At 37.5% G+C, this 13,943-nt stretch overlaps 1 protein-coding gene across 1 annotated transcript in view; it reads left to right on the top strand.

Moving 5' to 3' along the window:
* FBXO47 (F-box protein 47) overlaps nucleotides 1-13,943 on the top strand; it is a 512,374-nt gene that overhangs the window by 46,326 nt on the left and 452,105 nt on the right. Inside the window, exon 2 of the mRNA XM_053717491.1 lies at nucleotides 10,660-10,830. Within this exon, the coding sequence (XP_053573466.1) occupies nucleotides 10,660-10,830 (171 nt within the window). The remainder of the gene's footprint in view (nucleotides 1-10,659; nucleotides 10,831-13,943) is intronic.

The following is a 13,943-nucleotide window of genomic DNA, read 5'->3' as shown; positions in this document are numbered from 1 at the left end:
AGGTCTCAGAATGCTACACAGCAGCTACCCCATTATATTGGAGCCCTGGATACACTGACGAGAACTTCTCCAAGCAGACCACTGAAAGCCGACAACAGCATTAAATCTTGCAGTGATCGCTTAGCAGAGACGCAGACCTTGGAGGTCACCCACGCAGATGGCAACTTCAGGCGACATGTGAGAATGCTTGAGATGATCTGGCATGGCGATCTATACTCTAGAAGGGGAATTGGCTGAATCACCCTTTCCTCTATGTGATACCCGCTATGTGTGAGGGGCCAATCTGTGATTCCTGGCTGGGCCTACAGGGATATGATTTATGAGATACTTTGCCATTACATAGCGCTCTATATTAAGCTTACTAACTTTTTACTCAACACTTCGATGACGACAGTACTGTCGGTTGGGATATTTTCCTACATGTTTGATCTCCCCTGAGCTAATAACATTACTGGTGACATATCGTCCCCCTGCAGCTCTCTCAGAATAATGACTTTAACGTTAAATGATTATACCATCAGGGCTCCTGGTAAACCCTTATAACAACTTGATTACTGGGTTCATAGCTAAATATTATATAGCCACTTGTTTATTGCTAATATCTATACTCTTGACGCACTCGTTTTCACATCAACACCAGGTTTAAATTGTCTAGGCAATAGCCATGAAAGAATAATGCCAAATTAGGCCTAAATTCAGACATTGATATATTTCTCCTGTGTGGGTTGTGGCTTCTGGTGGGCCAGATCTCCAGAGGTCTACCTTATATCCATTCTGCTTTTACCTACAATAACCAATTTGATTGCATCCAATATAACCACTACCATTGCTATGTATTAATCATTTTTGTTAGATTAATGTCAGCTCCCTCTTGCAAGCCTATGTAATAATATGCTAGCCTATATTACCTTATATATTTTAGAAAAGCTGCCTTCCCAGAGCTTGTTAAGGCTATGATATGAGGCATAGGTTAGACACTTGAGATGTAGGCTAGTAGGAAATATACAGGCCACACAATGGAGGACAGCCTACTTCAAATCAGGTCCGGTGCTCCCAGAGCCATGCTTGACTTTAGCTATTTATTTCAATAAAACGTTATTGGTGTATTGAGATCCACTTTCGTATAGTTTACAACTCGCTGATGGCTTATGTTACCTTTTTTACATATGGAAATTATTACTATTTCCTTAAGTGTTATATATTTATATATTTTCTCATACGCCTATTTAACCTGAGGAGTGATGAGCTGCTATTTAGTCTTTTATGTAAATGTATACTATTACAGCACTGGTGACTGCATGTGAGCTCTCATTTCCCTATACTCTGACAAGCAGGTTAATATGCTTTAGCTCAGGCACTAGCTTACCAGTAAGCTTGTGTACCTATTAGTGAACGAGTGCAGTAGTCCAGCTAATAAATATGTCTACTATGTGCTGCATACCTGTTGCAGTATAGCCTGTTTAGTTAGCTCTTCTAGATACTACCAAACTTCTCCTACTCTAGGTCTCATCATTAATGCTGGTCTAAGACCTGAAACAGAAACTCTGAGTTCCATGTTCCAGGCTGACATGTGTTTAGCTTATATTACATGAATACATTCACCTTAACCCTCTTGTATTGCTGCAGCGTTACTACTTTAACCCACAGTATTAAGCACTTGTTTATTTGACTGGGTCAGTTAAAATTCAGGCTTAACTTGTATAGAATAATATATATGTCATACCCAGGTATCTTCCTTAGCCCACATTAGCTATATTTTCACATTGGTGATACATGGTGTTTTATTATGCTATTTGCATATATGAATAAGGCCATTTTAGAGTAGTGGCAATTCAATTTTCACAGTTGAAAGCTTATTTTCACCTATTATACTATCTGCCCAAGTGTTCAATAAACATTTTTGCCCTAGTTTACCATCCAATATTACAATTAACATGTGGCCTGGGCTCTGAAAAATGATGCCCTTCTGATCGCACTAATGTAGATTATATATGCAGTAGGTTCATTTATATGTTTTAGATTCTAATTGTCAGTGTGCTTGACAAATTAGCTAGTTTATAAACAAATTCATAATTCTATTACTCATGTTTAATGTTTTACTTGCTAGGGGACTCCTAATCATAAGTGGGACTGTCTATACTATTGTTGATATTTTTCAGTGACGCCCTACAGCTTGTATAGATTTTATTCAAAGTTGCATGTTTTGGTTAATAGCATAACCCCTATGTAGAGCTAATCGGTTGCACAAATTGTCTGCCCTTGCTGAGCTCCTCTCTTCCCTTTCCCGCCGGTACATGTTGCCTGCGGGTCATATCCCTACTCCTTTTTCCCACATCGCTTAGAGCTAGCATTTCCCCAGGAGAGGAGCTCACCCAGAAGCCCTTTATGCCCTATACTTACTATTTACCCCTTATTGCATAACCTTATTCTGTTCACAATCAACATAATCCCCTAATCTTCTTCTGCCCCATAGCTTACAAACTTTACAATAATGACAATGCTCAGCCACTTTAAGCCCTGATTCACACTTTCCATCTACCCTGCTCTTACAGACCTTCACTATTGTCAAAACCAATCTATTTTCATAATCTCCTGGCCCGTAGTATTTAAGTCTTGCCGTGATGGCAGTGTTATGCCATTCTACACCCTGATAATGTCCCTCTACTATCTAACTCTCCTTTAACACTATAGGTACAATCATATTAATAGAGGGGAAACTTAGCGACAGGGAATACCCTAATCCGCTATTTATTAGATATAATATCCCCTAGACAGACCTAAGATCCCGCTTCTTGGACATTTATGGGCACCCAGCACATACTCTAAACTTTGCATACTCATATAAGGCTCCGCCCCTCCCCCCTTCCCCTATATGTATAGCGGTGCTTACCCGCTGAATATCCCCCCCCCCCTGTATATCTCAGCCCAAGAGTGGCTGACGCATAAGCTAATTCTCCACAGCCTGACATCCCTAACTCTGATACTCTATTGATTATTTTCTATAACACTGTGGAGATCATTCATTAATATCATAACATAAAATGAAGTTATATTCCTCCTCGCCTAAACTTTTTGTCTATTTTCAGGTTGCGATTTGATATGTAATTATATTGTTACATGTATATCCTGTTTTTCTCTTTCTAATGATGTCAATTTATAGACAATGTATTCAATTTTGGCCTCAGGGCGAAGCTTGTTTGTTAATCTATACGTTAAACTTCAATAAAAAAATTATTAAAAAAAAAAAACTGCGACGTTTCGGACCTACATGGTCCTTAATCATGCATAGTTAAAACACAGTAAAACACACATTTAAAAAGGGTGGTATAATCAATCAGATTTCAGCTCACATTATTAATTAAATTAACCCATACCTATTCAGGGGGTTTATGGAGGGGTTTATGAAGTATTAGACCATAATCCTCTTGTGGAAATACAAAAAGAGTTAAAAACAATTCTTGATAGGGCATTTCAATGTAGTACTATAACTAAACAGGTATTTGATTTTCTTTATAAAAAACATCCCATAACACCAGTTTTTTATACTTTGCCCAAGGTTCACAAGAATATGTCATCCCCACCAGGGCGGCCCATTGTGGCATGTACAGAGTTTGTTTTTTCAAATGTGTCAATATTTCTGGATAGGATTCTTTTTCCAATGGTTAAAGAACAGAAGTCTTTTATAAAAGACACTAATGATTTCCTGACAAAATTAGAAAAGGTAAAAATGGAAGAAAATTGGTTGATTTTTTCCCTAGATGTGGTTAATCTTTATACATCTATCCCTCATGAGGCAGGCCTTGAGACCATAAAAAGTTTCTTGAACAACAGTAAATTGTATGATCTAACACAGATAGATTTTATTGATGATCTGTTAAGACTTGTCTTATCTTATACTGCAATTATTTTCTGTTTCAGGACACTTACTACATGCAGAAGAGAGGTACGGCCATGGGCTCCAATGTAGCCCCCTCATATGCCAATTTGTTTATGAGTGGCTTTGAAAATAAATTTGTCTATGCTAACAAGTCATTCAATCACTGTTGTAAGCTTTGGCTAAGGTATATAGAAGATATTTTTGGCATATGGGGGAGGCTCATTGGAGTCCTTGATACAGTTTGTGGAGGAAATCAATGCCTCAATGATAAACATCAAATTTACATTGACATATTCAGCACATGAGATTAATTTTCTTGATACCACTGTCTACATACAAGATGATAAATTGAACACTGATCTCTTTACTAAACCTACGGATAGAAATACCCTTTTGAGGTATGAAAGCTTTCACCCTGAGACAGTGTTCAATTCTATCCCAAGAAGTCAGTTATTACGCACCAAGAGGATAGTCAGTGATCAGGATAGACTGCCTTACAGGCTAGAATCTATGGGTAATACATTTATCCAAAGAGGTTATCCTCAGGAGATTATCAATAAAAATATTACAGATCTTGACAAAAGTAAAGCTAAACCCAAAACCAAAAATGATGTAAATAGATTAGTGCTTACTATGGAATATAGCCAGTGAAGTCAACACATTTTCAAAGCAGTTAAGAAACACTGGCATTTACTATCAAAATTTAATCCAGAAGTTGAGTCTTTTAAATTACCACCAATGCCATCATACAGACGGGTGAGAAACTTAAGGGATAATCTAGTTAGGGCAGATGTGGGGACAACTAAACAGTCTGATATTAATTATTTGACCACTCCCAATAAAGGATGTTATCCATGTCTTCACTGTGCACAATGTAATTCAGTAATTAGAGGTAAATTTTTGGCCCAGAATGATAAGCGTAAACAGTATACCATCAATGGTCTATACACTTGTCAAACCAATTATGCAATCTATCTACTCAAATGTCCATGTGGCCTCTGTTACATCGGAGAGACCACTCAGGCCGCTAGGGATAGGTTTAGTCAGCACAAGGCATCAATTAAATCTAAAGACATGTATTTACCGTTATCTGCACATTTTACCCAAATGGGACATACAGTTAGTCAGTTGCGCTTCCAAGTAATCGATCATATTCCTATACATAGAAGAGGGGGCGACAGAGAACTTAAATTAAAACAAAAGGAGGTCTGGTGGATCAAGAAATTAAATACACTACATCCTTATGGTCTGAATAGGGACTATGATTTGTATTTGTTTTTATTAATTTTTTTATATTGAAATAGGGTGACATTCTATATGGTACCAATAGAGGCCACTAATAGAAAAAGTAAATACTTGTATTTTCATGCCTGGATAGGTATGGGTTAATTTAATTAATAATGTGAGCTGAAATCTGATTGGTTACACCACCCTTTTTAAATGTGTGTTTTACTGTGTTTTAACTATGCATGATTAAGGACCATGTAGGTCCGAAACGTCGCTGTTTTAATGGTTGTGATATCACCAATAAAGAAATAATTCACCTTTAAGAATATTGATGCAGTGGTGCTGTTACTTTCTACATATGGACTGTATCTGTTTGGGTTTGTGCTGATAGCCCATTGTAACAAGCACACAGCAAGGTAAAAAAGCTCAATAGTGCTGGACTCTATCTGTTTATTTTGTATATATATATATATATATATATATATATATATATATATATGTCTAGATATCTCAAGATCTCATTGGAAAAAAATCCATCTGAGATATTGTTTAATGTGCATAAGATTGTAATGTGAAATATTTACATTATCTCCATGGTTAAACGTATCTCTATACATATAAATCCATGTTTCTCTATGTATGTGTATGTATGTCAGTGTAAAATTCCTTTGTCTGTTTTTTTTTCTAGCACCCGAAATCCCTCCTATCTTTGAGGCTTTATAACTTTTGTGTGCAGTTTTTTTAAAAAAAATTTTTTTAATACACAGTAAGCTAGATTACGAGTTTGGCATTATGAGTGAAATAGCAGCGTTATGCTTCATAACGCTGCTTTTTCACTAACGCTGCTATTACAAGTCTTGTCGGTATAGGTGTACCGCACACCTTTTTGGCCGTCACGCATTGTCAGTACGGCACTTTTTAAAAAGTCCTTTTTCATTGGGACTTCCATAGCGCCGGTATTACAAATTTGGGAGGCCAAAAAGTGAGCGTTACACCCTATACTGCCAAGATCCTTACCGCCATCTAAAGTCAGTACTTATGAGTTTTACGTTACAAAGCTGTAGCATAAAACTCGTATTTAAAGTGTTAAAAAGTACACTAACACCCATAAACTACCTATTAACCCCTAAACCCAGGCTCTCTCACATCGCAAACACTATAAATAAATTAACCCTTTATCTGCTGCTCCGTACATCACCACCACTTAAAAAATGTATTAACCCCTATTCCGCCGCTCCCCGACATCTTCACCACTATAATAAACCTATTAAGCCCTAAACCGGCCCCCTCCCGCATCGCAAACACTATTTAAATATTATTAACCCCTAATCTGCCGGCCTCCCACACCGCCCCTATAATAAGCCTATTAACCCCAAAACCGCCGCCCTCCCGCATCACTACATAAATATATTAGCCCCTAAACCTAACGTAACCCTATGCCTAAGTCTAACCCTAACCCTAATGTAACCCTAACCCTAACACCCCCTAACTTAAATATAATTAAAATAAATCTAAATAAAACTTACAATTATTACTTAAATAACCTATTTAAAACTAAATTCAAACTTACCTGTAAAATAAAACCTAAGCTAGCTAAGAAAAAAATAATAGTTACATTGTAGCTAGCTTAGGTTTTATTTTTATTTCACAGGTAAATTTGTATTTATTTTAACTAGGTGGACTAGTTAGTAAATAGGTATTAACTATTTACTAACTACCTAGTTAAAATAAATACAAAGTTACCTGTAAAATAAAACCTAACCTGCCTTATACTAAAAACAAACATTACAATAAAATAAAAAAAAATAATAATCAAATAGAATTATCTAAATTAAAAACAAACACTAAATTACACAAAATAAAAAACAAAATTATCAAAAATAAAAAATTACTCCTAATCTAATAGCCCTATCAAAATATAAAAGCCCCCCCAAAATAAAAAAAACCCCTAGCCTACACTAAACTGCCAATGGCCCTTAAAAGGGCCTTTTGCGGGGCATTGCCCCAAATAAATCAGCTCTTTTACCTGTAAAAAAAATACAAACACCCCCCAAACAGTAAAACCCAAACCCCCCAAATAAAATATCTAAATAAACCTAAGCTAACCATTGCCCTGAAAAGGGCATTTGGATAGGCATTGCCCTTAAAAGGGCATTTAGCTCTTTTACATTGCCCAAAACCCTACTCTAAAAATAAAACCCACCCAATAAACCCTTAAAAAAACCTAATACTAAACCCTGATGATCCACTTACAGTTTTTGAAGACCAGACATCCATCCTCATCCAGGCGGCAGAAGTCTTCATCCAAGCGGGCAGAAGTCCTCATCGAAGCCAGCAGAAGTCTTCACCCAAGCGGGCAGAAGTCATCATCCAAACGGCATCATCTATCTTCCTCCATCCGGCAAGGAGCAGGTCCATCTTCAAGACATCCGGCGCGGAGCGTCCTCTTCTTCCGATCGCTGCTGTACAATGAAGTTTCCCTTTAAGTGACATCATGAAAGATGGCGTCCCTTACATTCCGATTGGCTGATAGAATTCTATCAGCCAATAGGAATTAAAGGTGAAAAAATCATATTGGCTGTTGCAATCAGCCAATAGGATTATACTTGCATTCTATTGGCTATTCCAATCAGCCAATAGAATGTGAGCTGTATGTATGTATTGGGTACTTGTAAAGCGCGGCTAATCACCCATAAGGGTCTCAAGGCGCTGCTCATTTTATCAACCTCGGAAGGATGAAAGGCTGAGTGCACCTCGCCAGGGATCAAACCTGTACCCCTTGAGTTGCTACAGAGCTCAGCCACAGTGCCTTAGCATGTTGACCAGCCAATAGGATGAAAGCTCAATCCTATTGGCTGATTGCAACAGCCAATAGGATTTTTTCACCTTTAATTCCTATTGGCTGATAGAATTCTATCAGTCAATCGGAATGTAAGGGATGCCACCTTGGATGACGTCACTTGAAGGGAAACTTTATTGTACAGGAGTGCCCATCTAAATGCCCTTTTCAGGGCAATGGTTAGCTTAGGTTTATTTAGATAGAATTTTATTTGGGGGGTTTGGTTGTTTGGGTGGTGGGTTTTACTGTTGGGGGGTGTGTTTGTATTTTTTTTTTACAGGTAAAAGAGCTGATTTCTTTGGGGCAATGCCCCGCAAAAGGCCCTTTTTAGGGCTATTGGCAGTTTAGTGTAGGCTAGGTTTTTTTTTATGTTGAGGGGCTTTTTTATTTTGATAGGGCTATTAGATTAGGAGTAATTTGTTTTTATTTTTGTTAATTTCGTTTTTTATTTTGTGTAATTTAGTGTTTTTTTTGTAATTTAGATAATTTTATTTGATTAATTAAATTTTTTTATTTTATTGTAATTTTAGTTTTTAGTGTAATGCAGGTTAGGTTTTATTTTACAGTTAACTTTGCATTTATTTTAACTAGGTAGTTAGTAAATTGTTAATAACTATTTACTAACTAGTCTACCTAGTTAAAATAAATACAAATTTACCTGTGAAATAAAAATAAAACCTAAGCTAGCTACAATGTAACTATTAGTTATTTTGTAGCTAGCTTAGGTTTTATTTTTCAGGTAAGTATGTATTTAGTTTTAAATAGGTTATTTAGGTAGTGATTGTTTTATTTAGATTTAGGGTTAGGTTCAGGGTTACGTTAGGGTTAGACTTATGCTTAGGGTTAGGGTTACGTTAGGGTAAGGTTTAGGGGTTAATATATTTATGTAGTGTTAGTGATGTGGGAGGCCAAAGGTTTAGGGGTTAATAACTATAGTATAGTGGCGTCGACATTGGGGGCGGCAGATTAGGGGCTAATAAGTGTAGGTAGGTGGCGGTGATGTTCGGGTCAGCAGATTAGGGTTTAATAACTGTAATGTAGGTGGCGGCGATGTTAAGGGCAGCAGATTAGGGGTTAATAAGTGTATTTAGGTGGCGGCGATGTTAGGGGCAGCAGATTAGGGGTTAATAACATTATGTATGTGGTGGTGATGTTAGGGACGGCAGATTAGGGGTGTTTAGATGTGTTTTTTATGTTAGGGTGTTAGGTTTAAACATAACTTTTTCTTTCCCCATAGACATCAATGGGGCTGCGTTACGGAGCTTTTGTTTCCACGATCGCAGGTGTTTGGCTTCTTTTTTGCCGGCTCTCCCCATTGATGTCTATGGGGAAATCGTGCACGAGCATGTCAAAGCAGCGCTTGTATTTTGGTGCGGTATGGAGCTCAAGGCCACCATATTGCCCGCACAAGCCGGGTTTTTAAAAACCTGTAATGGCAGCGCTATAGGGAGGTGAAATACCGCGGCTTTTGTGGCGGTCGTTAATTTCCCTATAGCGCTCAAAATTCGTAATCTAACTGAGTGTTAATATGAGTGTAACTGTACTTTGTGTTTTGTGTAACTTTTTTATTGCGGAAAAACTGTTAACTACAACTCTTTGAGCACAGAAAGGATTGTTGTGTAAAAGACGCAATTGTAATTTTTCAAGACTTGTAATATCAGGGCAATGAAAATTGTTTGCGAAAAGACCATATCGCACAGGGAAAACACATACCGCACGACTTGTAATCTTGCCCTTAGTTAGCAAAAAAAAAATCCTTTGAAGCAATTCACAGTTTCAACATAAATTTAATTTAAAGGGACATTTCGGTCAAAATTTAAATGCACATAGATGAATTACTTCTTTGAATATTTACAATTTACATGTATTGACAAAAATGCTTAACATGTTATCACTGTTTTAGTGTTTTCTTTGCACGTGCATGTGAAGTATAGCTAGATATTGTCAGTGCACCAGCATTTCAAATACTGCAGCTGCTCAGAGCACCAGTGGGGCTTGTATCATGTCAGCAATGAACAAATTAAGCCATTACCAGATGGTACAAGCACTTTAGGCTCTCTGAGCAAGTGCTGTGTTTAAAATGCTGGTGCACAGTGCATACTTAAAGGGACAGTATACACCAATTTTCATATAACTGCATGTAATAGACACTACTATAAAGAATAATATGCACAGATACTGATATAAAAATCCAGTATAAAACCATTTAAAAACTTACTTAGAATCTTCCAGTTTAGATGGTTACTGGAACACCCACTGCAAGTGGGAAATATCAGACACTCCCCCTCCCCCTTCCTTTGCATATGAAAAAAACCCTTTACACAAACAGAAGCAAGCTGGAGTAGGTATACGTCGGTATTCTCCTACAGTCTGAAAATCAGAGCAATGTTATTTCAAAATAAGAAAAACTATACATTTAAAAAAAAAAAAAAAACCTTTATGCGCTATATATATAGATCATCTACAAAACATTTATGCAAAGAAAAAACAAGTGTATAATATCCCTTTGAATACACTTTTTAAACAGTTATAACTTTTTTTAGGAGCATTTTTGCTAATGCATATATATTACAAAAATGCGTCTATTCAAAACTAAAATGCATCCATGTGGAATCCATAGAGCTTAATACATTCCACAAAGGAAGATTTTTAATTGTTAGTATATATAAGGGTGCTCTGTTAGTTTGTACATTAGTTTCTTTTCTTTGTGTTACAGTTACGGACATTAGTATGTTGAGCATGGTTTCTAAAGCCATCAGTTGCCACCTCATCAACTACATCTCCACACCGTCAGGAAGCCGCAGCCTGCTGCTACAGAATTTTCACAATGCTGATTTTCCTGAAGGAAGGAGAGCAATACCAATAGTGGAGCACTACAGGTCTTTAGGTGAAGGTGGAAGCTGGATCTGATAAGTGGCTTTTAAATAATAATATGAGTATCTGTGTGGTGGGGAAAGAATTGGAACATGCCTCTCTTTAATGTTTGTATACATATGGAGAGTGAATCTTAGGACAAGCAGTAAAAGAACTCTTAAGTGACCTACCTATCTTGTAACTCAGAGGGACATGATGAGACCCCTCATTGGGAAAAAAAAACTCTAATAATTTCATTTTAAAAAAAGAGGCGGCTTAACCTATGATTCCCTTTGTTTAATAATAATTTATATATCCTTGAGACCCTTCATTTAAAACGTTTCACTTTTTTCAAAGTGATGGGTCTAGATATCAAGGAATTGATGTTTAATGGCAGTAACTTAAAGAACATAATATTTCAGTAGTAAATGAGGGCTGCACAGCCCTAGCATACTGCAAGCAAGCACAAAAAAATGGTGTTTTAGCCTTTTTTTATCTCAGTGTTTGAGACCATGGACCTATTTATTAATGTACGAGCACAGGCATTTATCATTGCACAAGCAGTTCTTGTGAACTGATTGTGCAATGCCGCCCCCTGCAGATTTGCAGCCGCTAGCAGGGGGTGTCAATCAGCCCGATCGTATAGGATTGGGCGGATTGAAGACAGCGGGCTCAGAGCAGGCAGACAAGTTATGGAGCAGCGGTCTTTAGACCGCTGCTTTATAACTGCTGTTTCTGGCGAGCCTAAAGGCTTGTGCGGAAACAGGGGCATCAAGCTCCATTCGGAGCTTGATAATTTGGCCCCCATGTGCACAAATGCAGTGCCAAATTCTTTGCCTACTCAAGTGCTCATTGGTGGATTGTGCACAAAATATACCTACCAATCAGCAAACACGCACTTTGTTTTTTTATCCTGTAGATCAGTGTTTCATAGCTCCAGTCTTAAAATAATCCTAGAAGGCAAATCAATCAGTGGCTTGACTCCTGATCAGCCCAGGCAGGGAAATCCACAAAATCTGGCCCTTTAAAGGGACATTAAACCTAAAAAATGTATTTCATTGTTCAGATAGAGAATACAATTTTAAAAAAAGTTTCCAATTTACTTCTATTATCAAATTTGCTTTGTTTTCATGTTATTCTTTGTTGAAGGGATACCTAGGTAGGTAGCGTGCACATGACTGAAGCACTACATGACAGGAAATAGTGCTGCCATCTAGTGCTCCTGCTAATGAATAACATTGTTGCAAAACTGCTACCATATAGTGATGCAGACACGTGCACACTTGCTTACATGCCAACATTTTAACAAAGGACACTACGAAAAGATAAAATGATAATAGAAGTAAATTGGAACGTTGTCAAAAATTGTATGCTCTGTCTGAATCATAAAAATGTGGGTTTTATGTCCATTTAACTATTTTTAAGTGCACATTCATAAACCAGTGACAATGTTGTCTTTTTGACAAGTTTTATGTACTTGCATGTAGATTAAATAGCAGAAGACTGTGCATTTTTGCTGCTGTATTGCTCTATATTATTCCTAAATATTTTTTTTATTTGTAATGAAACCTTTAAACTTTTCAAAAATCTTAAAAAATGTAAAGCTTTTATCTTCTATTGTGTGGGCTAAATCAAAGCATAACGTACAACTTAATCCCCTACCAGGAATTTCAGAGAAAAACTTGCCCAAAATACCGGAGAATTGTTAGCATTTATCAATCACTCTGTTAAAAAGGAAATAGGGCTTTTTTCTTTCCTAAGATATGGAGAGTCCACAACGTCATCAATTACTAGTAGGAATATCTATCACTCCTGGCCAGCAGGAGGAGGCAAAGAAAACCACAGCAAAGCTGTTAAGTGTTACTCCCCTACCCATAATCCCCAGTCATTCTCTTTGCCTCTGTCAATGGAACATGTTGTTTTTAGCAGTCACACTTTTTCTGATAGACAGAGTACAGAGGAGTTTGGTGCCTTTACTCTGACAGTGTCAGTTTACTTTTGCAGTCGGCTTGAGAATGCGATTTATTCGTGGCGCAGTTTCGCTCAGCCGATCATGTCATCGCCTCTTCCGTCCTCTTCCGGAGCGGTGTCTGCATGAATCGGATTGTGCTGTAAGATAGCTGTTTTTCTTGTGAATCTCCGTTTGGGCTGACTGCTAATTTCCCCTCCTACTTTTTGTTAAAGATTGTTTTTGTTGTCCTAAGCCACTATGGCGTCACATACAGTGCCCTGCAGTTCCTCTCAGCCTCCTGGAGGAGTTTATTTGTCTGCAGATTAGCGATTCAGAAAGTAAGGTTTCTGCTACATCTTTTGCTACACAGGTTGCTCTCCCTCATAAGTCTGATGAGGAGGATACGTCGGTAGCATCAGAGGATGAAATCTCAGATTCAGACAGTATAATTCCTTCATCTGTTTCTGAAGTTGTAACCTTCAGATTTAAGCTTGAACACCTTTGTGTATTGTTAAAGGAGGTTTCTTCTGTTATGTGTGATCAGTCCACGGGTCATCATTACTTCTGGGATATAACTCCTCCCCAACAGGAAATGCAAGAGGATTCACCCAGCAGAGCTGCATATAGCTCCTCCCCTCTACGTCAGTCCCAGTCATTCTCTTGCACCCAACGACTAGATAGGATGTGTGAGAGGACTATGGTGATTATACTTAGTTTTTATGACTTCAATCAAAAGTTTGTTATTTTACAATAGCACCGGAGCGTGTTATTACTTCTCTGACAGAGTTTGAGGAAGAATCTGCCAGAGTTTTTTACTATGATTTTAACCGGAGTTGTTAAGATCATATTGCTGTTCTCGGCCATCTGAGGGAGGTAAAGGCTTCAGATCAGGGGACAGAGGGCAGATGAATCTGCATTGAGGTATGTAGCAGTTTTTATTTTCTGAATGGAATTGATGAGAAAATCCTGCCATACCGTTAAAATGACATGTATGTATACACTTCAGTATTCTGGGGATGGTATTTCACCGGAACTACTCTGTTAAAGGTCACTAATCCTTTTAATAACTATTTATCATGTTAAACGTTTTTGCTGGAATGTAGAATCGTTTACATTGCTGAGGTACTGTGTGAATAAATATTTGGGCATTATTTTCCACTTGGCAGCCTTTTTTGCTTTTATTTGTGACAGTTTCG

This window comes from Bombina bombina, chromosome 1 (assembly GCF_027579735.1).
Source record: "Bombina bombina isolate aBomBom1 chromosome 1, aBomBom1.pri, whole genome shotgun sequence".
NCBI classification, from domain to species: domain Eukaryota; kingdom Metazoa; phylum Chordata; class Amphibia; order Anura; family Bombinatoridae; genus Bombina; species Bombina bombina.
This window is presented reverse-complemented; position numbering and strand designations above follow the sequence as displayed.